The sequence below is a fragment of the Rhamphochromis longiceps genome, linkage group LG14, assembly GCF_057381845.1.
Source record: "Rhamphochromis longiceps isolate RC_006_pf linkage group LG14, R_longiceps_female_GT1.1, whole genome shotgun sequence".
NCBI classification, from domain to species: domain Eukaryota; kingdom Metazoa; phylum Chordata; class Actinopteri; order Cichliformes; family Cichlidae; genus Rhamphochromis; species Rhamphochromis longiceps.
In genome coordinates this window covers 33668819-33693570 of record NC_140570.1, presented here as the reverse complement: position 1 = coordinate 33693570, position 24752 = coordinate 33668819, and the positions used below count along the sequence as shown (strand labels likewise).

General features: G+C 39.2%; 1 protein-coding gene across 1 annotated transcript in view; it reads right to left on the bottom strand.

Moving 5' to 3' along the window:
• Positions 1 to 1814: 1814 nt before the first annotated feature.
• Positions 1815 to 24752, bottom strand: part of gbe1b (glucan (1,4-alpha-), branching enzyme 1b) — a 106636-nt gene continuing 83698 nt past the window's right edge. Inside the window, exons 15-16 of the mRNA XM_085380978.1 lie at positions 20399 to 20516; positions 1815 to 2853 (exon numbers count right to left, since the gene is read on the bottom strand). Coding sequence (XP_085237104.1) covers positions 2791 to 2853; positions 20399 to 20516 — 181 coding nt within the window. The 3' untranslated portion in view covers positions 1815 to 2790. The remainder of the gene's footprint in view (positions 2854 to 20398; positions 20517 to 24752) is intronic.

The following is a 24752-nucleotide window of genomic DNA, read 5'->3' as shown; positions in this document are numbered from 1 at the left end:
AAGCTACTGCTTGTATCAATACCGACGCACAAAGACACATAATCTGGTGTAAGTAGCACAAACTGCAGATGCCTAGGAAATGGAAATTGAAGTATTATTGTCTGATGAGATGTCTTTCATCCCCCTTACATCATGTTGTGGGAATCACTGAGGTGATTGCTCTGTATAGTCATGTAACAAGATTTCACAGCTCCCCTAGTCACCAAATGGAAATGGAAACTTTATGTTCTGCAGCGCAGAGTGAAAAGTAGATTCCTTCCTTTGTTGTTTTAAAGATGTCAGGGCCTTTCCTGGTCCAGTATCAAGTACACACGCAATCCAGGTTTGTAGCTGCTCTCAAAAAAGACAGTTATTTATTTAGTTTGGGACTATTATTATAAATCCCATAGTTTGTTGACCAACGTGAAGAGAAGTGAGGTATCAACTTGCAAATATAAAAATGTACAAATTTGTGGGAGGTACTAGTCATTTTGGGACTTGACTTACCTTCAAATTATGTCCAAATTCAAAGCAGTATTACAATTTAAAAATGAAAAGAAATGTGTCTGGAAGCTACAATAATTCCATTTTAAATTGATTTAGGTGGAAGACTAAGAAAAATTATTAAGTATGGGCAGTTTTGTACATAATTAGTAGATCAACTTTTAACATTTTAAAATTACATTTAATATCACGATGACCTCCCACACTACCAAGACCAAACTGCACATTTGTTGCATCAGGTTACAAAGTACCATTACAACATACTGCTGTGGAATCCTCCACATTTCCCCAACTGCGCAATAGGACAGTATCAGTAGTCAGAGAGCAAATTCAGTTCATTCACATTCTCGTGGTTTGACAGGGACTGATTTATTATCATTAGCAATAATGAAAGAAATATGCTGAAATTGTTACAGTATATCAGACATCAATTTTACTTTTGAGAACAACTGCAGACAATTCATTTTGGCAGTGCTAAAATGACAATGACATTGGGTCAGATGAGGGATGATTATACCCTCCAATTTAGTCTCACAACCTCGTTGTCTAGAATATATGCAGAGTGATCGTCTCTGTACTCCTTGAAAGAGAGAAAAGGCCTTTTTGAACGCATTTGCTTTTAGACAAAAAAGAAATGACATGTTCATGACACTTTTGGCTGCACACAGACGGGTGGTCCTGAAAATTAATGTGTTTTTTTTTTCTCCTCCAGCTGCACGGGACACAGATCAAAACCTGCCATAAGCTACAATAGGTGGTTAAATGACTCCGAATCTGAAATAATGCTCTAGAGGATGGCACAACCTCGGAGCTTTATCTGAGATGCACATAGCAACCTCGTTTCCCTTTTTACTCGTGCTGATTCGATAAAACATTTAGAAAGTGCTTCAAATGGTGATGATATGCCAACTTTCAGGAGGATGAAAAACAAGACAACGTAAAGACTCGAAGCAGACCAAATATCACTCATTTGTAAAACGCATTATGACATTTTACAAATGTCACCTATTATGACGGTAGGATGTTTTAGCTAATTAATAACCTCCTCACATAGGTACTGTGATGGATTCTATAACACAGAATGAGGACTGTGGCTGCTCTTTGAAATGTTCAATCATCAACTGTGTTGAGACTAAAGTCACAAAAGTCACTGCTAATTGGAGGAGGCACGTGTGGCGCTCTGCATGAATTTAGGCCGTTTCGGTGTTTTTTTGGAATATTCCCAGGGGAATCCCTAATGAACACGGTGCACATAAATCATATCCTAGTAGTCAAGTGTGTTAGTCATCCTTGTCTTTTCTAACACAAAAGGACACACTGGTCTTCAGTAGTTTAGTTCTTCTTGTCGATTGTAGCACAGTGTAACATACAATTCATAAACTACTCTAATGCGATCTAGTGTGGGAGAAAACTATGCAATACTTTACACAAAGTGGGTAAAAACGGCCTAATTCAGCCAAATGTTGCTTGTGTATTATGCAACACACTGTGAACACTCCAAATTAAGTGATTTTATCAGTGCTTTAGCTGCAAATTACCGGCTTAATAACTGAACCATAAATAACCACTTAAATGCTCCCAGTAGCTGCATAAATTCAAACATTACAACACAACTGTTTTAGATACTCATTAAAAAGTACAGTAATTCAAATCAGTTTAATGCTTTGTGCAAATTACAATACATTTTACACCTATAATGTCCCGCAATGCAAATTAACAAAGACACATCACCAGTGATTAAACAGCCTACCTGAATATTTTGATTTTAAATGCTAGTAATACTGTAGTGCTTGCCATCTCTGTGAAACTACAATGTTATTTATATTTAAATACAAAATAATAAACCTTGTATGCTGTATTTAAACATGCCTAACATTCCTGAGCTTGTATTATCTTTGAATAAATGAATGCTGGTTTTATGGTACCACTTTCCTCTGCCACAGTTGCCGGTCATGTATTTCAGATGTCATGCCAAATGCAGGAGTACCTATAAATGGCTGCTGGCTAGTGGTGGATGGACTCGGCAGGGTTTGGAGTTTTAGCATCTAGCTGCTGGTTAGGTTGGACACTTCCCAAATGGACCAATCTGTGGTAAATGGGGTTACACAGCGTCTTAGGTTGCAGATGGTATTTGAAAGCACATAGCTCGGCAATGCTTTTTCCCCCCATTTAGAAAAAAGGCTCGAACACAAAAAAAGTAGGTTTGGGTGGTGTACAAGGTTGACATTAAGATGAAGGTGATTGTTAACACTCAGTCAGAGTTTGGAATCCATTCTCAATCCCGATCTCTGTGGAGACAATCATCCTCTAATAACAGTAATCTATCTCCTCGTTGGCCAAGACAATAGCTGTTCTGCAGGGGATGTAGACCTGAGAGAGAAAGAGAGACACAGTGGCAGGGGAGAAAGTGGGGAGAAAAGTGAGATGACAATTGAATATTAATGATGTTAACAAGGTGTCTCAGTCATCCAGGTCACAGTATTCATGCGTGTTTGAAAGAAGGCAGCTGGACTTCTTTAGGTTCATGAAGACATTTTGCCTCTATCCAAGAGGCTTCTCTAGTTCTAAAACAAATGCCCTGAGGGTTGTTGACCCGCTATTAATTATGTGAGTCAACACATGAGCACAAGAATGGACTATTCCCATGTGGGGACTCACACAATCACCTCCAAAGGGACAACTGCTACTAGGGGTTAAATATCTGGCACTCTGTCAGTTGTTTAAATGGTTAACGGACTGATTCTTATATGGCGTTTCTACTCTACTTGAGCACTCAAAACAATTTATACAACATGTTATTCGCTCATTTACACAAGCCTTTTTTGCTTTCTAACACCATTGCATGCATCAGGAATAACTCTGGGTTCAGTATCTTGGGATCGATCCACCACGGGATGGGCTCAGTGTTTAAGAACTAAAGAAGCTTTTTGCATGAGAGGCGAAACAACTTCACAAATTTAAGTCCTTTCGCCTTTTTTTCAAGCACTACAAAGACTACATTGATATAACTGATATAAGATCATTAATTTTGAAGATTAATGAGTGTTAAGTTTTATCCTTTTCAGGAGGGAGAAATCATGACTAGACATGGTCACCTCTCAAAATCAAGGATGACATAATGGCTAAAAAAAGACGAGTAGGATAGAGAAAAAAAAAAAAAGAAATGCAAGGAGGATAACATGCAATTTTAAAATGATATATAAGGGAAAAGGTGGTCTAAGACTACTCGGAGGATAATATCTTTTAAGAATATTTAAAGTGTGACAGAATTGCAACTGCACAAAGACCTCTGGGTGGCAGTGGTGTCAGCATATCTGCAATGAGGAGAGGTGTCTTCAACTTCTTAAACATATCTCCATGAAGTGGTGGACTTCATCTGTCTAAAAACATATAATTAAATTTGCAATCTATTCAAAGCATGTTCAGTGAACTGAACAATCTGCAAATGAGTAAACTTGCCAGAAGTGGAGGCACGCTGCTAGTTTTAATTTCTGAACTCTCTCATCAATGCAGTAGCTGTGAGTTTCATCATCATCTCTAAACACTGGACTGTGAATCAATTGGAAATGTGTGATTCTGTAAAGATATAATGTAATTTCAAAAGAATCTTTGAGTTCATTGGGGTAAAGAAGAAACAAGTCAGGGAAAAACAACAAACAGAAAAAAACGTGGCATGTCACATTCCTTATGTATATACATACACATATATAGTTCAAAAAGTAGCTAATAAAGTGTTTGATCAATCCTTTTGATACTCACAGCATCATTTGGCAGCAGGAAGCTGCTGTGTACCATTAGTCATTTCAGATTTATGCCAAAGGAAAAGCCAAGCGGGCATAAATGATGCTATATTTCCCAACAGAAAACGAAAAAAGCCAGCAGAGCTGTAAACAATTCAATCACTCCCTGAACTCTTCAAGTCGCCCCTCAGCATCAGTGGATCTAAGCTTACTGTGGATGTGCTTCTCTGGCAACAGTTTGTCACCGAGGGAGTCATACAGCCCGGCGCTGAAACACTGACACAGACATTGGTGACTAATTAAACAGTCACAGTGGGAGAGTCTCCATATAGAAGCACCGCGGAGAGAAGGAAAGGCAGAATGAATCGCTGCACCTGTTTAGACAAAAGCTACCACTGCGTCTAACCTGGAATATGTCAACAGCTTTTATTTCCACCAAACAGACAGAAATAGTGACAAATTATAAATTAATCTGTGAAAAAAGGACCAGCAGATACGCTCAAGTGTTGGCACAGCAATTAGTGGAAGACATTCTAATTAACATATTACTCCTTGCAACGTTAGGCACATACATACTTGACATACTGTTTTGAACCCATCCACTAACACTGAGAGACTAGATTGTGAAAAATAATTCCCTTTACAGTATATATACACAGCTCCTGACTTATTCATTTATATCTATATTTCTATCTCATCAAACACAGGGCCAGCTGAACTAAACTACTAGGTACAAAATGAGGTGAAACCCTGTCCATGGAAGCAGAACCTTTTTTTTTTAAGGACAAACTCAAGTTTGCGTTATTAGACGTTATAGCATTTGCCAATCAAGGTAATTTGGTTATTAATAAAACTAGTTGTGAAAAAACACAATTTAATAACAGTGAGATAAAACAAACAAATTAGAATTTGTGAAAAAGGAAAACTTATCAAGTACTCACGTAATTAGCTAAAACATTGTGGAAATTACTGGAAACATATTTAGTCTTTGTCAGTGTGATCAAATTTGTTACCACAACCAGTGTGATTAAGCTTTGGTTTGTGTCTGAGTGACCTTCAACATGTGTTGTCTTTGTATTGGTACACATTTAAACCTCTGAATAATACACCATAATAAATTTCCTCCATATTAAAATAATTAGGAAAACTACAACTAAGACCAAAACTGATAAAAACTAAACATGAAATATTTTCAAACAATAACCAGAATGTCTGTGAATGTCACTGTTTGTTTGTATTACACAAACTAATGAGAATTAAAATCCACTATGAATTTAAATAGGATCGCCAACGGTCATATCCAATACAAATTAATCTCATTCACCATCAATTGAAAGCTTTTTCAGGAGTATTATCATTGCATGGTCAGTATTATCCATGGACATAAAAAGCATGAAAATATGTGAACCCATGACAAGTGGCCATAAAAATGACAAATCTGACCTTGACCATGAGCACAATTTAGGTGAAGATCCATTAGATGTGTAAGTTTCAATAAAACTTCCGCACAATGAGGAGGAGTATCGATTCTTGTGAATTGTGGATGGATGCCTCACCGTGGCATGAGCTCATCGTTCTTTGCTGGATGAGCTAAAAATGGTCCTAAATGAGCAAATCCACTCAGGAAATTAGCTGAAACTCAACTGAACTCAACTGCAATGAAAAGAAAAACTTAAAATCACGTAAAAATAAAAACTAATAACGACACATGCAATATTTCCGCAAGTTGCAGATCATTGCAGCAATGTATAGGAAATGCCAATATGACCACGTGTGCAACACACATCTTAGAATCACAACCACAAAGTCGCTGCTGTAGCCAGCAGTTGTTGCCAGATCAGGTAATGGTTACTGTAATGCAATAACTAATTTGATAATTTATTGTAGGTATTAACAATAGGGGTTAAAAACAAAATGTGATGAAAAGGACAAAGTGGTACACAATAGGACACAATACAAAATATTGTATTAGTAGGAAGAACAGCTTAGCCGTTTGTCCTTTCTTGACTTCTTCTGTATCGCCTCACACCAAGCTCACATATGAGAATTTGGATTTTATACTCCCTTGCAGAACTGAATGCAGCCTTTTGGGCTAATACTAAATCTGATCAATGTTCAAACACACCGATAAAGGATTCATGAGCTGCTTCGCAGGAACATATCATCCACCCTGTCTCCAGACCCCAGCACCTAGGCTAGAGCACTGCCTGACTATAGGCTCTCTGTGCACTTTAACTCTCCAGACATGTCTCTGTTTGGCTCACTTTACTCACTTAACAAGTATCAGCTCCCTGTAAACACTTGTGTACATGTTGGTTGTACTTCAGGCAAAGTCTAAGGATCTGACAGGATAACAAAACAAACCTGACTTGGATGGTTAATTGAAACTACAACCTAAAGAACTATACCTGATTCGTTTTCAGCTGAGACACGATTTTGCAGGCCATTATTTTCAAAAGAATATTTTCAGCCGAGCCTCACAGTAAGCAGCATCATTTCTGAAAGACTGTTGTATTGATTTTTAGTACTTCAAAGATAATCACTTTAAAAAAAAAGAATATTGCTGCTCATAATTAAATATAATCCTTTTGATCATAGAGCTTACATTCCTAAAATTTCCAGTAACAAAAAGCCTCTGTTAAAAAAAGAAAAAACAAAACAAAGGCTCTCTCTGGTTTTTTGTGCTTTTGTATTATTTTATAATATTAGAATTTCCAAAACAATTGCAACCTGAAAGGCTCTAATTATTAGATTAAAAAAATGCCAGGTGTCTCCTGGATGTGAGATTTAAATCTCAATGAGATTTTTACCTGGGCAAACAAAGGATTAATAATAATAACAATAAAAATAAATGACACACGTCGGATAATCTCTAGAACCTTTACCTGAAATATCAAAAAGCAGGCCAAACTATTTGCTTGAAACAATCTTTGAATGAATTGTCCACCACACACTCACTGGACTCACTGGCCACTTAGTTAATTTTGAGAAGCATCACACAGTTGCTGCACCTCTATTACAGTATGTGAAGCTCTTGTTTCGCCAAATACCAAAGATGCTCTATTGGATTGAGATCTGGTGACTTTGCCATTTGAGTACAATGAACTGATTTTCACATTCAAGAAACCAGTTTAAACCAGTCGTAAAGTAATGGACATGATCAGCAACAACACTTAGGTAGGCTGGAGTGTTTAAACGGTGCTTAGTTGGTACTAGTGGATGCAAACGGTGCTAAAATGTGAAAAGTGGGCCCGATTATGCGAACTACTGTTTCCTTCTTATCAGCCTGACAGACCATTCTTTTCTGACCCCTGACATCCACAAGGCATTTGCACCCAGAGAACTGCTGCTTACTGGATATTTTCTGTTTTCAAGCCATTCTCTGTAAACCCTGGAGATGATTGTGGGAAGTAGCTAGCCGGTCGTCACGGCAAAGCTACGAGAGCGTCTCTCAGCATGGGCCCGAAAAAAGTTCTGTCAGCCGAGGAAGGAGACGATATTAAGAAGTCGCTGGAGTTTATGACAGAGGAGATTTCTACTGTCAAACTGCAGCAGAAAGCCATCCTGGACCTGGTCGAGGAAGTTAAGGCTCTCCGCATCCAGAACGCCGAGAAGGATCGGCGGCTGGCGTACCTGGAGAACAGAGTGGCGGATTTGGAGCAGTACACCCGGATGAACGATGTTATCATCACGGGGCTTCGCATCAAACCCCGGTCATACGCCCGGGCGGTCGCCACTGACAATGTAGGAGGGCCAGGAGAGGAAGATGTCAACTCCACGGAGCATCAAGTGGTTACCTTTCTACGGTCCAAAGGTGTGGAAGTGGATTATAACAACATTGAGGCTTGCCACCCTCTACCCCGAAAAAATGACAGTAACAAACCAGCCATCATTGTGAGATTTGCAAACAGAAAACAGAAAACAGCACTGTTAAAACAAGGAAGGAAACTGAAAGGATCCGATGTCTTCATGAACGAACATCTGATAAAAAGAAATGCGGACATTGCCAGGAAAGCACGTTACTTGAAGAAACAGGGAAAAATTCAAAATACATGGACCACCAACTGCAAAGTATTCATTAAACTCAATGGAACACCGGAACAAGCCAAAGTGTTGGTCATCAGAAATATGGAAGAGCTGGACAAATACTGAGGTCAACTTACTCTGGAGGTATGAATACACATGTGACGTGACACACAACACAACACATGGCACAGTCCAAAAGAACTTCATCTGCATCCGGCAACAATATCAACATAACTCATTGGAATTCTCTTTATGATAATCTGGAACTGAGAACATTTCGATACACAGACCATAATGTTCTAGACTTAGAAAAGGATATAGACCCGGAAAATAATTTCTTCTACAACATCAGCTGTAACTGCTGCTACTTCACTGATGAACAGTTTAAGCACACCATCAACACGGAAAATAAATTATCAATAATCCATTTTAATAGCAGAAGTCTGTATGCCAACTTCAACAATATAAAGGAATATCTAAATGAGTTGACAAATCCATTTGGAATTATTGCCATTTCTGAAACATGGATCAATGCGGAGAAAGGAATGGACTTTGGACTGGAGGGATATGAAGTGAATTTTGTAAATAGAAGGAACAAGAGTGGAGGGGGAGTAGCTGTGTATGTGGATAAAAACCTAAACTACAAGGTGGTAGAAAGTATGACAACTGTAATTGATAATTTACTAGAATGTATAACAATTGAAATTTATAAGGAAAAAGAAAAAAATGTAATAATTAGCTGTATATATAGAACACCTGGCTCTAGTATTCAAGTATTTAATGACTTCATAGAGGAAATATTCTCTAAAACAAATCAAAAAGTTATGTTTATCTGTGGTGATTTTAATATTGACCTGTTGAATCCAAAAAAGCATAAAATGACCGACGAATTCCTAAACACTATGTACAGTTTGAGTTTACATCCTAAAATAACCAGGCCTAGCAGAATTACACCACATTGTGCCACCTTACTTGACAATATTTTCACTAACAATATGGAAAACAACATTGTGAGCGGAATATTAATTAATGACATCAGTGATCACCTACCAGTTTTTGCAGTTTATGACACTAATTATAAGAAAAATCAGCATGAAGAACAACTGAGATACAGACGTGTAAGGACAGAAGAAACTATGACTGCATTTAAGAACGATCTATTAAATCAGGACTGGGACAAGGTGTACAAAGAAGCTGATATTGATATTGCATATGGCATATTTTTAAGAATATTCATGGAGTTGTACGATAAAAACTGTCCAACAATAAAATACAACAGAAAGCACAAATATTCAGATAGACCATGGCTCACTAAGGGTTTACAAAATGCATGTAAAAAGAAAAATACACTCTATAGGGAATACCTAAAACAAAGAACAAAAGAAGCTGAAAATAAATATAAAAAATACAAAAATAAGTTGACCAATATTATACGTGTATGTAGAAAGGAGTATTATAGTAAAATATTGAACAACAATAAACATAATATGAAAGGAATATGGGATGTTTTAAACGGTATCATTAAAAATAATTCTGGACAACAAAGTTATCCACAATACTTTATCGATAATGGCAATATTATGGAAAACACTGCTGATAAGGTCAACAGCTTTAATCATTATTTTGTAAATATTGGACCAAAACTGGCAGAACAAATTCCTGAGTCACTGCCATCAGTAGACTGTAGTGAAAACCTGATTGATAGGAACCCTAACTCAATGTTCCTCACATCAGTGGAGGAAAAAGAAATAATTGACATTGTACACATGTGTAAATATAAAACATCCACTGATTGTAATGATATTGACATGAAAATCGTCAAGAAGGTCATTGAAGGAATTGTAGGACCTCTAACATATATTTGCAACTTATCATTTCAGACGGGAAAAGTGCCAAACAAAATGAAAATAGCTAAAGTTGTGCCGCTGTATAAAACCGGGGATAGACGCCACTTCACAAATTACAGGCCTGTTTCTTTACTACCACAATTCTCCAAAATCCTAGAAAACCTGTTTAATAAACGATTAGACAAATTCTTAGATAAATATAAATTACTCTCTGACAGTCAATATGGATTCAGATCAAAAAGATCAACATCTCTGGCATTAATCGAATCAATTGAGGAGATTACGAATGCTATAGATCAGAAACAGTATGCAGCTGGAGTATTTCTGGATCTCAAGAAAGCATTCGACACAATCAATCATGACATATTAATTAATAAACTGGAACGGTATGGGATTAGGGGGGTTGTACTGCAATGGGTGAAAAATTATTTAAGTGACCGGAAACAATTTGTGAAGCTGGGTGTCCATTCCTCATCATGCTTGGACATTGCTTGTGGTGTTCCACAAGGCTCTGTACTGGGTCCAAAATTATTTATTATTTATATAAATGATATTTGTAAGGCATCTGATATATTAAAATTAGTATTATTTGCAGATGACACAAATATTTTTTGTTCTGGGGGGAATCTAAAGGAGCTGCTGGATACAATTACTTCAGAAATGTGCAAAATTAAAAAATGGTTTAACAGGAACAAACTATCGCTAAATCTAAGTAAAACTAAAATTATCTTATTTGGGAATTCCCTTAGAAATGCACAAGTGCAGATTCATGTAGATGGTGTGGAAATTGAAAGAGTACTTGAACATAAGTTTCTTGGTGTGATTATAGATGATAAATTAAACTGGAAGTCTCATATAAATCATATACATAACAAAATTTCAAGAAGTGTCTCAATCTTGAGTAAAGTAAAACACATTCTGGACCACAAATCACTCCACATTCTCTATTGTTCCCTGATTGCACCGTATTTGAATTACTGTGCAGAGGTTTGGGGCAATACTTACAAATGTTCGCTATCATCAATCTTTATATTACAAAAAAGGGCCATAAGGATAATCCATAAAACTGGTTACAGAGATCATACAAATCCACTATTCTTAAAATCAAAAATTCTAAAATTCACAGATCTGGTTCATTTTCTCACAGCACAAATTATATATAAAACAATAAATAACCTGCTTCCTGACAATATTCTAAAAATGTTTTCTAAAAGGGAACGGGGATACAATTTGAGGGGGGAATTAAATTTAAAACATCCTCGTATCCGTACAACATTAAAAAGTTTTTGCATCTCTGTGTGTGGAGTGAAGCTGTGGAACAGACTAAGTAAAGATATGAAGCAATGTCCAAGCATGGCGCAGTTTAAAAAGCGGTTTAAGGATATGGTTTTTACAGGGTACAGGGAAAAGGTAGAGATTTGATAGGGTGTTCTTGTCTAATATTTTCATGTGTGTGCGCATGCACGGGTTTGTTGGTATGGGTATATATGTATGTGTATATGTATGTATGTATATGTGTGTGTGTATATATATATATATATATATATATATATATATATATATATATATATATATATATATATATATGTATGTATGTATGTATATATAAAAAAACACCCAGCACGCCCCTGCGGCCGGTTTATCCTTCAAGCTCGGGTCCTCTACCAGAGGCCTGGGAGCTTGAGGGTCCTGCGCAGTATCTTAGCTGTTCCCAGGACTGCGCTCTTCTGGACAGAGATCTCCGATGTTGTTCCTGGGATCTGCTGGAGCCACTCGCCTAGCTTGGGAGTCACCGCACCTAGTGCTCCGATTACCACGGGGACCACCGTTACCTTCACCCTCCACATCCTCTCGAGCTCTTCTCTGAGCCCTTGGTATTTCTCCAGCTTCTCGTGTTCCTTCTTCCTGATATTGCTGTCATTCGGAACCGCTACATCGATCACTACGGCCGTCTTCTTCTGTTTGTCTACCACCACTATGTCCGGTTGGTTAGCCACCACCATTTTGTCCGTCTGTATCTGGAAGTCCCACAGGATCTTAGCTCGGTCATTCTCCACCACCCTTGGGGGCATCTCCCATTTTGACCTCGGGACTTCCAGGTTATACTCGGCACAGATGTTCCTGTACACTATGCCGGCCACTTGGTTATGGCGTTCCATGTATGCCTTGCCTGCTAGCATCTTGCACCCTGCTGTTATGTGCTGGATTGTCTCTGGGGCATCTTTACACAGCCTGCACCTGGGGTCTTGCCTGGTGTGATAGACCCCAGCCTCTATGGATCTTGTGCTCAGAGCTTGTTCTTGTGTTGCCATGATTAGTGCCTCTGTGCTGTCTTTCAGTCCAGCTTTGTCCAGCCACTGGTAGGATTTCTGGATATCAGCCACCTCCTCTATCTGCCGGTGGTACATACCGTGCAGGGGCCTGTCCTTCCATGATGGTTCCTCGTCTCCCTCCTCTTTCTTGGGTTTCTGCTGCCTGAGGTATTCACTGAGCACTCGGTCAGTTGGGGCCATCTTCCTAATGTATTCTTGGATGTTCGTTGTCTCATCCTGGACTGTGGTGCTGACACTCACCAGTCCCCGGCCCCCTTCCTTCCGCTTAGCGTACAGCCTCAGGGTGCTGGATTTGGGGTGAAACCCTCCATGCATGGTAAGGAGCTTTCTTGTCTTTATGTCAGTGGCTTCTATCTCCTCCTTTGGCCAGCCTATTACCCCAGCAGGGTACCTGATCACGGGCAGGGCGTACGTGTTGATGGCCCGGATCTTGTTCTTACCATTCAGCTGACTCCTCAGGACTTGCCTGACCCTCTGCAGGTACTTGGTGGTTGCAGCTTTTCTAGCGGCCTCTTCATGGTTCCCATTCGCCTGCGGGATCCCCAGGTACTTGTAACTGTCCTCTATGTCTGCAATGTTGCCTTCTGGTAGTTCAATCCCCTCAGTTCTGACTACCTTCCCTCTCTTTGTTACCATCCGACTACACTTCTCCAGTCCGAACGACATTCCAATGTCATTGCTGTATAGCCTGGTAGTGTGGATCAGTGAATCGATGTCTCGTTCACTCTTGGCATACAGCTTGATGTCATCCATGTACAGGAGGTGGCTGACAACTGCTCCGTTCTGTAGTCGGTATCCGTAGCCAGTCTTGTTAATGATCTCACTGAGGGGGTTCAGGCCTATGCAGAACAGCAGTGGGGACAGAGCATCTCCTTGGTAGATCCCGCACTTGATGGTGACTTGTGCTATGGGCTTGGAGTTGGCCTCTAGTGTTGTACGCCACATCCCCATTGAGTTCCTGATGAAGGCTCTTAGGGTCCCATTGATCTTGTACAATTCTAGGCATTCCAGTATCCAGCTGTGGGGCATTGAGTCATAGGCCTTCTTGTAATCAATCCAGGCAGTGCACAGGTTGGTCAGTCTGGTCTTGCAGTCTCGGCTGATTGTTCTGTCTACCAGTAGCTGGTGTTTTGCGCCTCTGGTATTCTTGCCAATTCCTTTCTGTGTCCCGCTCATGTATTGACCCATGTGCCTGTTCATCTTAGCCGATATGATGCCTGACAGGAGCTTCCATGTAGTACTGAGGCAGGTTATTGGTCGGTAGTTGGAGGGGACCGGTCCCTTCTTGGGGTCCTTGGGGATCAGGACCGTCCGGCCTTCAGTTAGCCATTCCGGGTGTCTCTCGTTAACTAGCAGCTGGTTCATTTGTGCTGCCAGACGCTCGTGGAGTGCAGTCAGCTTCTTCAGCCAGTAGGCGTGAACCATGTCGGGCCCTGGTGCTGTCCAACTCTTCATACTGGAGACCCTTTCTTGGATATCTGCCACTGTGATGGTTACTGGACCCTGTTCAGGGAGGTCGCTGTGGTCAGCCCTCAGATCCTCTAGCCACTGAGCATTGCCATTATGGGTTGCATCCTTCTCCCATATGCTCTTCCAGTATTGCTCCGTCTCCAGCCTTGGTGGTGCTGTTCTCTTATTGTTCCCTTGCCACTGAGAGTACACCTTTGCTGGTTCTGTGGAGAACAGCTGGTTTATTCTCCTGCCTTCTATCTCTCTGGTGTACCTCCTCAAGCGGCTGGCCAAGGCTGTGAGTCTTTGCTTGGCAGTTTCCAAGGCCTCAGGTATGGACAGCTTGCTGTATTTCTTAGGCACCTTATTTGTCGCACCTTTCTGCAACTCCGTTAGTTGGCTAACCTCCCTCCGTGCTACTTTGATCTTGCCCTCTAGCCTCCTTCTCCATGGAGGGTACTGCCCCTTGTCGCTGTTCAACTTGTAGCCAAGCATCTCACTGATCACTGTTGCCGTATTGTAGATCAGCTTGTTAGTGTCGGTAATCGTGGTTGTAGGTATTGCCCGTAGTGCTGCATTAACATCATCTAGCAGACCTTCTGAGGGAACTTCACGTAATCTTGGTAACCGGCTACGCGGGATCCAGGTTTCAAGCTTGGCCATGATCCTATTTTTCAGGTCAGTTCCTCTCGCACTCAACGATCCTTCTCCTATCGCACTTGGGGCTATGTACCCAATCTCGGGTGGGGGTGATGATATCTCCCCCCTGACCTGGCGTCCTGACTCCTCCTTGCCGTAGCATTAATATATATATATATATATATATATATATATATATATAAAATTGTAGGTTGTGTATCCTTCAGGTGTTAATGGGGTTATTGAAAATGTGTATATGTGCGTATGTGTGTATATACGTAGGTATGGATAGATAGAAACATATATGTGTATATATTTAAAAAAAAAAAAAAAAAATTACACATAACATATAATGTAATTACAAGGAGGTATTTCTGTAGTCTATTGATACTAGATAGTGGAAAAGGGGTGGGATTAAATAAGCTTATGCTTCTTCCTGCTCCTTTTTGAACATGGACGTTATTTGGAGTTGTGGTTGCTCGTTTTCCTTTTGTTTGCTTTGTTCATTTGTCTCTTTTAATTCTATTTTTTTTTTTTTATACTTTTTCAACATGTTCAAAATAAAGATTCAATCAATCAATCAATCAATTGTGTGGTAGATCAGCAGTTTCTGAAATACTCAAACCAGCACGTCAGGCACCAACAACCATGTCACACTCAAAGTTACTTACAATACCTTTCTGAACCTCAGCAGGCCACAATAAACGTGTCTACATGCCTAAATCCACCGAGTTACTGCCATGTGATTGGCTGATTAGATAAGCTGCCAGTGATACTTAGGGTTAAGGTTTTTATACACATGGCTGTGAGTAAAGATGGCTGAAATTCCTCCAGAGTTCATGTAATATGTTCGAGTCTGGTCTCAAAGTACATATTCAATGGTACAGTTCAGAAAAATATACTGACCAAAGTGTACTAGTGTGAGCTTGTCTTTTAAAGTTTATATACATGTAAAAGTGTTAAGTGGGTCCCCTTATGTCATGTCACAGTTTTTGTCTGTTAGTTCACACTTCATGCTCATCAGCATCAGGTGTTAGATCTCACTGATGGAAATGTACATCTTTTGATCATTTGCCACAAGCTCGCTATTTTCTCTTACTTTCTTTTTCATTTCAGCTTAATTTCTTTTTTTGAAGCTGTCAAAGAAGACATCCCCTTTGAAGCATATGAAGTTTATCAAAAGGTTCTGATGCAGCTAATTATTCACCAGCCTTTCTTAGCATTACATATTTGACATTATAACACTCAAACAAAACTATATGTGTGACACGTACCCAAAGGGGGCCACCTAAAATAAGCTTCCTCTCTCTGAGACATTTTATTCTGTGACTATTTAAAATTTGTCTCGCTAAATGAATAAACTCTAAATGTTGAACAGCAGTAGTTCTTGATGTATGCAATTCCCATAAAAAGCCTGCCGAGGATACCGGGGTGTCAATTTTTTTTTTTTAATCCACATAAGGAGAACAAAGCATTTTTTAAAATCATTTTTTATTCAGCTTCATGGCAAGCTGTTCTAACATTCACTCTTTTCACATAGTGGATAAAATTAAATACAGCTGAATACAAACACACACACACACACGCGGGTGCACACACAACATTAAAGATGTCCCACATGTGAAACAAAGAAGTACTTTAATATTCAGTGATAAATATGTGCCATTTAAATATGCACAGTTTAAACATACAGTACTGTGGAAAGGTTTTAAGAGCTTGTGAAAGAAAATCTTGTTACATGATGGTGCTTTTAAAATGTAAAAACGCTATGGATAGTATTTGTTTATCATCTAAACTCATCTATACTCATGCAAGATGTATGGTATTGTATGGTATAGGACAAGTAAGTCCTAAATAGAGATGGATGTAGGTGCCATGTCTTTTCATGAGTTGAGATCAGAGCTGTGCTGTGGGTCATGCCGTTGCAGGGTACCGTCTTTTCTCTAAAAGTAGCTTTTTATGATTCTGTCTGACATTATTGTGATGCTGCCAAATTCTGTCTGCAGAATGAATTTAGAGTCAGTAAGAGACTTCTTTCACAGTATTGCTTGTTGCACAAAATTTTTGGTTTGCAAAAAGCCAAAAGGCTTCACTGTTTCCTTGAGGGACTGCTCCTTTAGCGCACTTTCTAGCCTTTTGGTGGACAAAGCAAATTTATTTGTTTCCACATCAGAGGAATATCCTCTTGGAAACAATTCTCCTATAAAGACTGGGTCTGATCCTGACTGTACATGGGTGGAGTAGACTCGGTCTTCTGCCAGTTGTGAGGTGATGGCAATCTTACACAGTTTTGAAAGAAATGCACTTAACATGGCTAATGGTTCTGGTCGCCGTCCTTGCCTGTTTCTTTGTGCCTAAGCAGAAGAGATTGGAAAGCACATCTAGAAATGGCTTATCTCCTATTACCTTTCAGTAAAGCTCTCCCTAAAAATGTTTGTTTGCATGCATGGTCTTTTTTTTTTTTTTTCCACTTAATGAGTTTGGTTCAACATGTGTATATAACTATATCACTTGCAAATATAGTATATGATGAAAATGCAAAAGGGGTCACTTTTGTAAGTAATTCAATAATTCAGACAAGACTGAAAGCGCTAAAAAGATGCTGGATGACAAGTGTCCAGGAGCAGATTTGTAAACACAGGGTATTACAGCCACATGGTACTTGCCACAGCCTAACATGTTACCAGGATGCAAAAGACTCTGCTAGCTTAATCCAATTATGTGCATTCTCAGTCTGAGGTGTGATGCGTTCTTGGAGGATATGAGAGTTTATTATCACACTGTAACGAGGAAGCTGGAGAACTGACAGACCCATTAAAAAGACAGGAGAAAAGAAGTTTGTGCAGACTTTGAAAGCAAAAGTTGTTAAATAAAACATGGATGGTGTGGGCACCTCTCGCAGCCCCCGCAGAGGCTCTTGTCTGATTATTCTTGTCATAACCAGGTAGGTGTGAGGAGGAGGAGGAGAAAAGCATCTTTATGCAAGACTACAGTCTCGCTGTGCAATCTCCACGAAGAAGCCTATAAAGCATATACAGTATGTACAGAAGGGTCCCCGCTTGCCTTCTTCCTCCCTCTCTGTCGGCTCCATTCCTCTCACTTCCTGTCGTTCCCCATTAATCTATGATGGTGCCAAAATTAGCAGATGACTTGTTAACTAAACTTCACATTTTGGCCAAGAGGGATGTGGGTGAAGCAGCAGTGTTTGAATTAATAAGAGTTAGGAAAGATTTAAGAGATTGTGGAATTTGCGTCCTTAACTGATGAAACCTAAGTTAATACGACGGAGGATCAGTGTCTGCATGAAAGAAGAAGAGGCTTTTAAACTGGGGTCGACAGAATCTTAAATAAAGCTGAATTGATGCTCTTAATAGCAGTGTGAGCTTTGCCAAACACATTTTTGATGCATTAAAGTGCGCCGTCCAACTCTTAATATCGAGTAATATCCTCTATCCATTAACTGCAACACTTTCAGTATTGATCTGAAGAAGTTCAAGTTGAGTTCAGATACACAAACACCTCATCAGGTGCTACGTCAACTCTGGTACCAAGTGAAACGACTTAAGTACCGCCTCAAAACGTTTAATCCAATAAACACACTGAAAAACAAAAACAGGAGATGATGACTCCGCAGACCACCTCAGAGACATCACTGTCCTTGTGCATTAATTGAAATCATTAACATAAGATGTAGCATGCAATCCATCTGCGCTGATCCTCACTAATTCATTCCTGACTTTATTAATAAACATCTTATTGGCTTTCAGCATTTTAATAAAAAAATAAATAAACTGGGAAAAAAGGGGGGACGTAAACAAGAGGAAGATCCTCAAGCACTCTGCTTAAAATGCATATCAGTGTTTCTTTCTATATTTCAAGGACAGACTTATTTCATGGTATTAGCCTTAAGCAGTCCTCCTGATGGAAGCCCAGTGCTTCATTCTCCCAGATATTTTTCTCCCCTCCATGATGCCATGCAAGCTTAAGCGGTGTGCACATGAAAAGGTAAGTTCTAGCGCCATGAATAATGCACATTGTTTGCTGTGAAATGTGAAAGGAGCTGTAGATATCAGATTCACATAACGTTCAATGACTCCAGGATAACTGCCAGCATGAGCGGAGTGAACGCATAGAAGCCAAATATGATATACACAAAACAAAATGTAGCACTGTGGAGGCCACAAACAATGGGAGCTCACCCCTGGTAGAGGCACAGTTTTTTTTAAATGTTGTAATATATTTTCTTGATATTGTATTAAATATTGTATTAAAAAAATAATAATCCTAATGAACCAGATACTAAATTATACTGCTGTTGTTAAGCTGAGAGTCCCAGACCAGGGAGACCATGGCTTTTTGCCAGAACAAGCAGCCCTCTTTCATCCCAGCACACTTAAACCTCATTAGAAAGGCTTCGAAAGATCCTCTCACTACAAAACCCATTTCAGGCTAATTAAAATGATTTGTGAAATTAAACATAAAACATAAAAGGACCAAACATGAACACACAGACAGCTTTTTCAAGCTGGTATGAAACCCCAATCTCCCCCCGAAAAAAGCAAAAGGAAAAAAAAACCCAAAACACATTCATTCAACTTAGTTTTGATTTATGCATTTCACCTCTGCCCCACCTGCAGTGGCTACAGTGGGGCCAGTGTGTGAACGTGGTGATAAAACTGTGTTCTATGGATATCAGAAATCTTCCTGAGCCCATGCACTGACTTCCATAACACAACTGAGTCCACTTTCGAGAGGGCCGAAACATCTCAAACATTCAGTGCAGGTTTTCAGCATTGTCCCTTAAATACAGAGATGTCTCTGGATCTTTTAATAACTAGAACACACCCATGCTCCAGTATTGTGTGGCATGTTCATGATGACAAAAACTGATATACTTAATCACATTACAAAAAAAAAAAAAAAAAAAAAAAAAAAAAAAAAAATGTAATTATGTAAGGGCTAGTAAATAGTTTATATGGTCAAAATTTTAACACCATTTTAACCTGTTGCTAGGTTGGTGTGAGGCAACACCCAACGCCCACTGCTGATGTCAGAACACCTGATAAAGATAAAAACCTTTATGGGCCTAACACGTACCTGTGTGCCAAGTTTAGTTGCTCAACTCATGACTGTGTCAGAGTTGAGAAACACAAAGACAGAGATTTTGTGTATTATAGTAAGATATAAAAGAGAGGAGATAAAGAAATTCAGGAGGTGAAGTCTTTCTGCCCAAATATCACCCCACCCCCTTCTTTATTTAACGTGCTTACACTATTGACTTTCACATATAGAGCTTAAATGATCAGCACATTCTTCTCTTTCCCACATTTCACATAGAGTCCCAATTTTAACAAAATTGCACTTTTGTAATATTTGTTATACTTTTCTAATAAAAGGAACTATGACAAGTGACTTTGTATTGCTACAGGCTAAATTAATTTGGTAACAACAAGAAGAAAGAAAAATGTTTGTCAAAAGTTTTAATCCTTCATTTCTATTTGTAGAGCTCTCTTATCACCACCCACTACTCCTTTTGATGTTTTGCAGCTGTGGGCAACTTTTCCATTAGCCTACATATGTGCACTGCATTGTGGGACAATGGTGTCCATCAACAGCACACTCAACAGTGATTTAGTATGCACGCTGACATTTTTGAGCAATGCTTGATTTTGTCGCTTTTTCAGCACGGACAACCTCAAAAGCATATGCTGAATGGGATGGTGATACAGCATAGGTTATTTGAAAAGTGGTGTAGAGAGTGGACTCTAAAATACAACAGCCCTGGATTTTCAATTGTAGAATACTTTACATTTAAATACAATGACATTCAACAAAAGATAACCTTTTATAAGTCACAGAATGTGATGCCGTAGGTATTTACCTGGATGGAGTTAGAGCGGCCATTAAAGGGCTCGGGCTGTGTGAAGAACTCCGTGTTGTGGTCCAGCCGTCCGTGACCTCCATACTGAGCCGCATCTGAATCCAGCTTGATTTTGTATCTGGCAAAGATTGAGGTTAAGGCGCAATAGCAGTGGGAAACTAGCTTATGAGATTGAAGACCTAAGAAGTGCAGAAGGAGTTTTAGCACTAGTGCTTTTGGTGTGCAGATTTGGTTTAGCAGTGCTCAGCTGGTTTATACTCATTGAAATCCTCACATCCATCAGCATTCATCTCCTCCTCGCGGCACAGCACAGCGACAGTGCGGAGCCCAAATACACGAGGAGAACGCTGCCTGAAATTAACATAAATAGAGAAGCGATTCAGCCATGACTCAACCATCCAGCCTGACAGTCGAATTTATCTAATGCACTGCATAAATAATGAATTTAATCAGAAAAAGTGATCCAAATGAGTGACAACAGATACACATGACAAATCATAAAAAATACTCTCTCCTCCTCTAGGAGTTGTTCACATTTTGTTGTTTTACAACTTGACAAGAGACTAGACTGATTTAAGTCAAGTACTCAGCAAATCACTGCAGACTCATTGAAATATATCTAAATAACACTGAGTTAGCCAAGTTGTTGAGCTCCCTCAAGTTGGTATTTAGCAGATGTACAAGAGGCTACTTGTCTAAATTTGCTACTAACAAATACTGTACTGAACATTGCAACCAGTTCTGTTTTTTAGTATACAAACACTGTATGTGGAAGATAAACTTTATCTTTTATTCTTTTGTATACTGACATTAAGTCTTTATCAGGTGAGGAATCAGAGAGGGTGAGGAGATGTTGTGTTTTACTGCACTAAGACAGCAAAGTAAACCTCAGATTTCCTTAAAGAAATATGTCTGTGAAGGTTCTCAGTCATCCAGGTCATCGTAGTCAAAGGAGCTTGCAAAGAAAAGCGTCTGGACTTCTTTAAGTTGCTTGAAGACGTTTCACCTCTCATCCGAGAAGCTTCTTCAGTTCTAAGGTCAAATGGTGGGGAGTCCCAGATTTAAACCTAGTGGGAGTATCCCTCCACAGAGGGACAAAAGGATCCCCTGATGATCCTTTAATCGCCTGAGCCAAGGTGTGAAAATGGGTGTGGGTCCCAATCAGCCAGGGTTTCGGGTGAGCTCATTGTGAAACCTGGCCCCACCTTATCATGCAAAATCCTGAGGTCAGATGGCCCAGGATGTGAGTGGGCGTTAAGGCGTCTGGATGCCCTTAAAGAAATAGTCAAGAGGAAAGCTGCAGGTAGTGTATGTATGGATTGTTGAAAAGTGAGGATAATCCTTTACCTTCCTTCTGTGCTGTCCTTGTACAAAATGACTCAAAACTTTTCTGGGCTGAATTATTGCAGCTGCTTAAACTTGGTCATCAATAAATCTGCATGCTCTTTAAAACAAAGAAATATGGAAGGATAGTGGATGAAATACAATATGCAAGTCTTTCTATGTGCTCTAGTGAGCATTTCAGTATTTACTTCAGCAGATAGTCACCTTTGTAGAGAATACATGCTACAACATTAAACTGATTACATGCATAATTATGCCCTTCAGCTGAAACAAATGTCGAACTAACGTCTGATGTGATATTAAAATTGTTAAGAGCCAGAATCAATCCTCCATGACTTTTAGAAAACTCCTCTTTTCTTTCTTAAACTACTTGACATGAGCATGTTGTTACTTGACAAAAAAAAAAAAAAAAAAAAAAAAAAAAAAAAGGACTAAGGATGGGTGTCAGGATCAGTTGCAGGGCTGTTATTAATGTCAGAGAAAATATTTTAATACTTTAAAAGCTAGATTTAAAAAATGAAAGAAAGTGCACTTTGGCAAACATGCATGAACAAAATAAAATATACAATACTTTAGAATTTAGTCCCCCTTAATTCCTATATATTTTGCTTCCAACAAGACAAACTTTCTTGTAAGTTTTTAAAGTGTTCTTGAACACCTTGCACCTGATCATTTTCAGTGGAAAGATGTTTTTGTTTGTTGAATTACTTGAACTGATGAATTATTCAAATGGGTACCTAACTAAAGGGATGGGCCACTGTTGTATCTACACATAACAGAAAACTTAAAAAGGGCCAATACTAAATTGTATCTTTAGACACCTTTTCACTTGCAGCTCATTCCTTTTCTCTGAATCTGAATGCCAAAGACAACATAGTTTGACAGGCATAAAATAGCTCTTTTTGCACCAACAAGGTAATTCCTAAAGTGTCACTCGCTGAAAACAGCATACTTGTCCACGTCCTTGAAAAAATAAAGGACATTGGACAAGTAGAGAACAAAAAGAACAAGCAGGCCTACAAAACTGTCTACAGCAGATGAACAGTTTCTAAAAGCCATATCCTTCAGAAATAGGGAAAGAAATCCAGCTAAGGTTTGACACAGGACCTGAGAGATACATCTGGCCTTTTAGTTGATCCATCTACTTTTCACTGAAGTGTCATCAGAAATGGTTTCAATGGAAGGGTGGCTGTCAAGAAAACATTCTTAAGGGAATAGGGAGGAAGAGGCTAAAGTATGCCAGAAGTGGCAACAGGTCTTAAGTGACAAGTCAAAATTTGTAATTTTTGGTTCAAATCATCATCAGTAGCACAGAAGAGACTGTAAGAGAGGTACAACAGTGAGTATTTACAGCAATCTGTAATCTTGTCAAAGTCTATGTAATTATAAATGCAGGAATGAGTTGGAACCAACATGGAATATCATTTGCAAAGTGTCTGATTGGCAACAGCTACATTTTTTTTAGCATGATAATGATCCTAAATACACTGCCAATACAATCATATCAGGATACAAAAACACACAATGGAATACTACAGTCACTGATTGGCCTCCCCGGATCTCTACATTAACCTCCTAAGACCCGAACTCTTCCACGGCATGCATTTTTAATTTCTCTTCGATATTTGGGCATATTGGGGCCCAAGAACGTCAAAACAAAGAATTACCAGATTTTTTTTTTTTTTTTTTAGCTTATTTTTGTTTTTAAGAAAAATAAGAGCCACATATGAGGATATTCGTTTAAAATTTTGATAGAACAGTAGCAGTATAATGTCCTCGTAAGTGGATATCAGGCCCTTGTAAATCAAAATTGAGTATTTTGGTCTAAATAACCCAAAATGTGATGTCCACATATGTGGATGCCAGGTTGTGATAGAGAGCTGAACAAAAGACAGGCATCATTAAAAGAATAGCTTTGAAAGTCCTAGAAACCTGTTAAACTATTCCTGAGGACTACTTAAAGAAATTGCGACAAAGCTTGCCTAAGAATATTCAGGCTGCCTTGAGGTGATGGTCCTACCAAATATTGACTTTCATGCTCCACTCAACCCATTTTCAAATCAATTCAGTTGTATTTATACAGTGCCAAATCACAACAATATAATATAATTTATATTGTAAGGTAGACACTACAATCACGCATACAGAGAAAAACCCAACAATCATATGACCCCCTATGAGCAAGCACTTTGGCGACAGTGGGAAGGGAAAACTCCCTTTTAATAGGAAGAACACTCCGGCAGAACCAGGCTCAGGGAGGGGCGGCCATCTGCCGTGACCGGTTGGGGTGAGAGAAGGAAGACAGGATAAAAAGACACGCTGTGGAAGAGAGCCAGAGATGAATAACAAGTATGATTCAGTGCAGAGAGGTCTATTAACACATAGTGAGTGATTCCTAGCAAAATATGAAATGAGGGGTGACCCAAGATTTTTGCAAAGTACTGTGCTTCTAATTTAAAAACTTCCCAACATGCAAAGGTTAGCCTTACTCTTACCAGCCAGAAATCCTTAGTAGATACCATGTCTACCCTGATTCCCCATGCATAATGTAAACACCTGTAAACATCTGTGCATATTATTGTATATCGCAGGGTTGGTAGCTATAAAGATTGGTACTATAGGGAAGGGAAAAAAACAGGACAACGGGATAAACATGTAAACAGCCCCCTAATTGGCTGGCTGAATAATCACCTTATCTACCCGTAGGCGACATTCTTGAGTTTAAGCATGATCCTCAAACGCTGCCTCATTCTGCCCAAGAGCCTGGAAAATTCTGCTTTTGCTGTCTGCTTGTCTGCTTTGATAGTGATGATTAAAAAGAAGCTCTCCTCTGTGCATTGTTTTTGCTCAAGAGAAAGATCCCTTCCTCCACACCTTCTCTGCTCAACTTGCCACTATGGTGATTTATTGACAGAGCAAATTCATTTTGCAATAAAAGCGTTGCAATACCTATCGAAAAAACATAGACATATTCTCTCAGGCATTATAATGCGCCCAGGAAACTAAGATA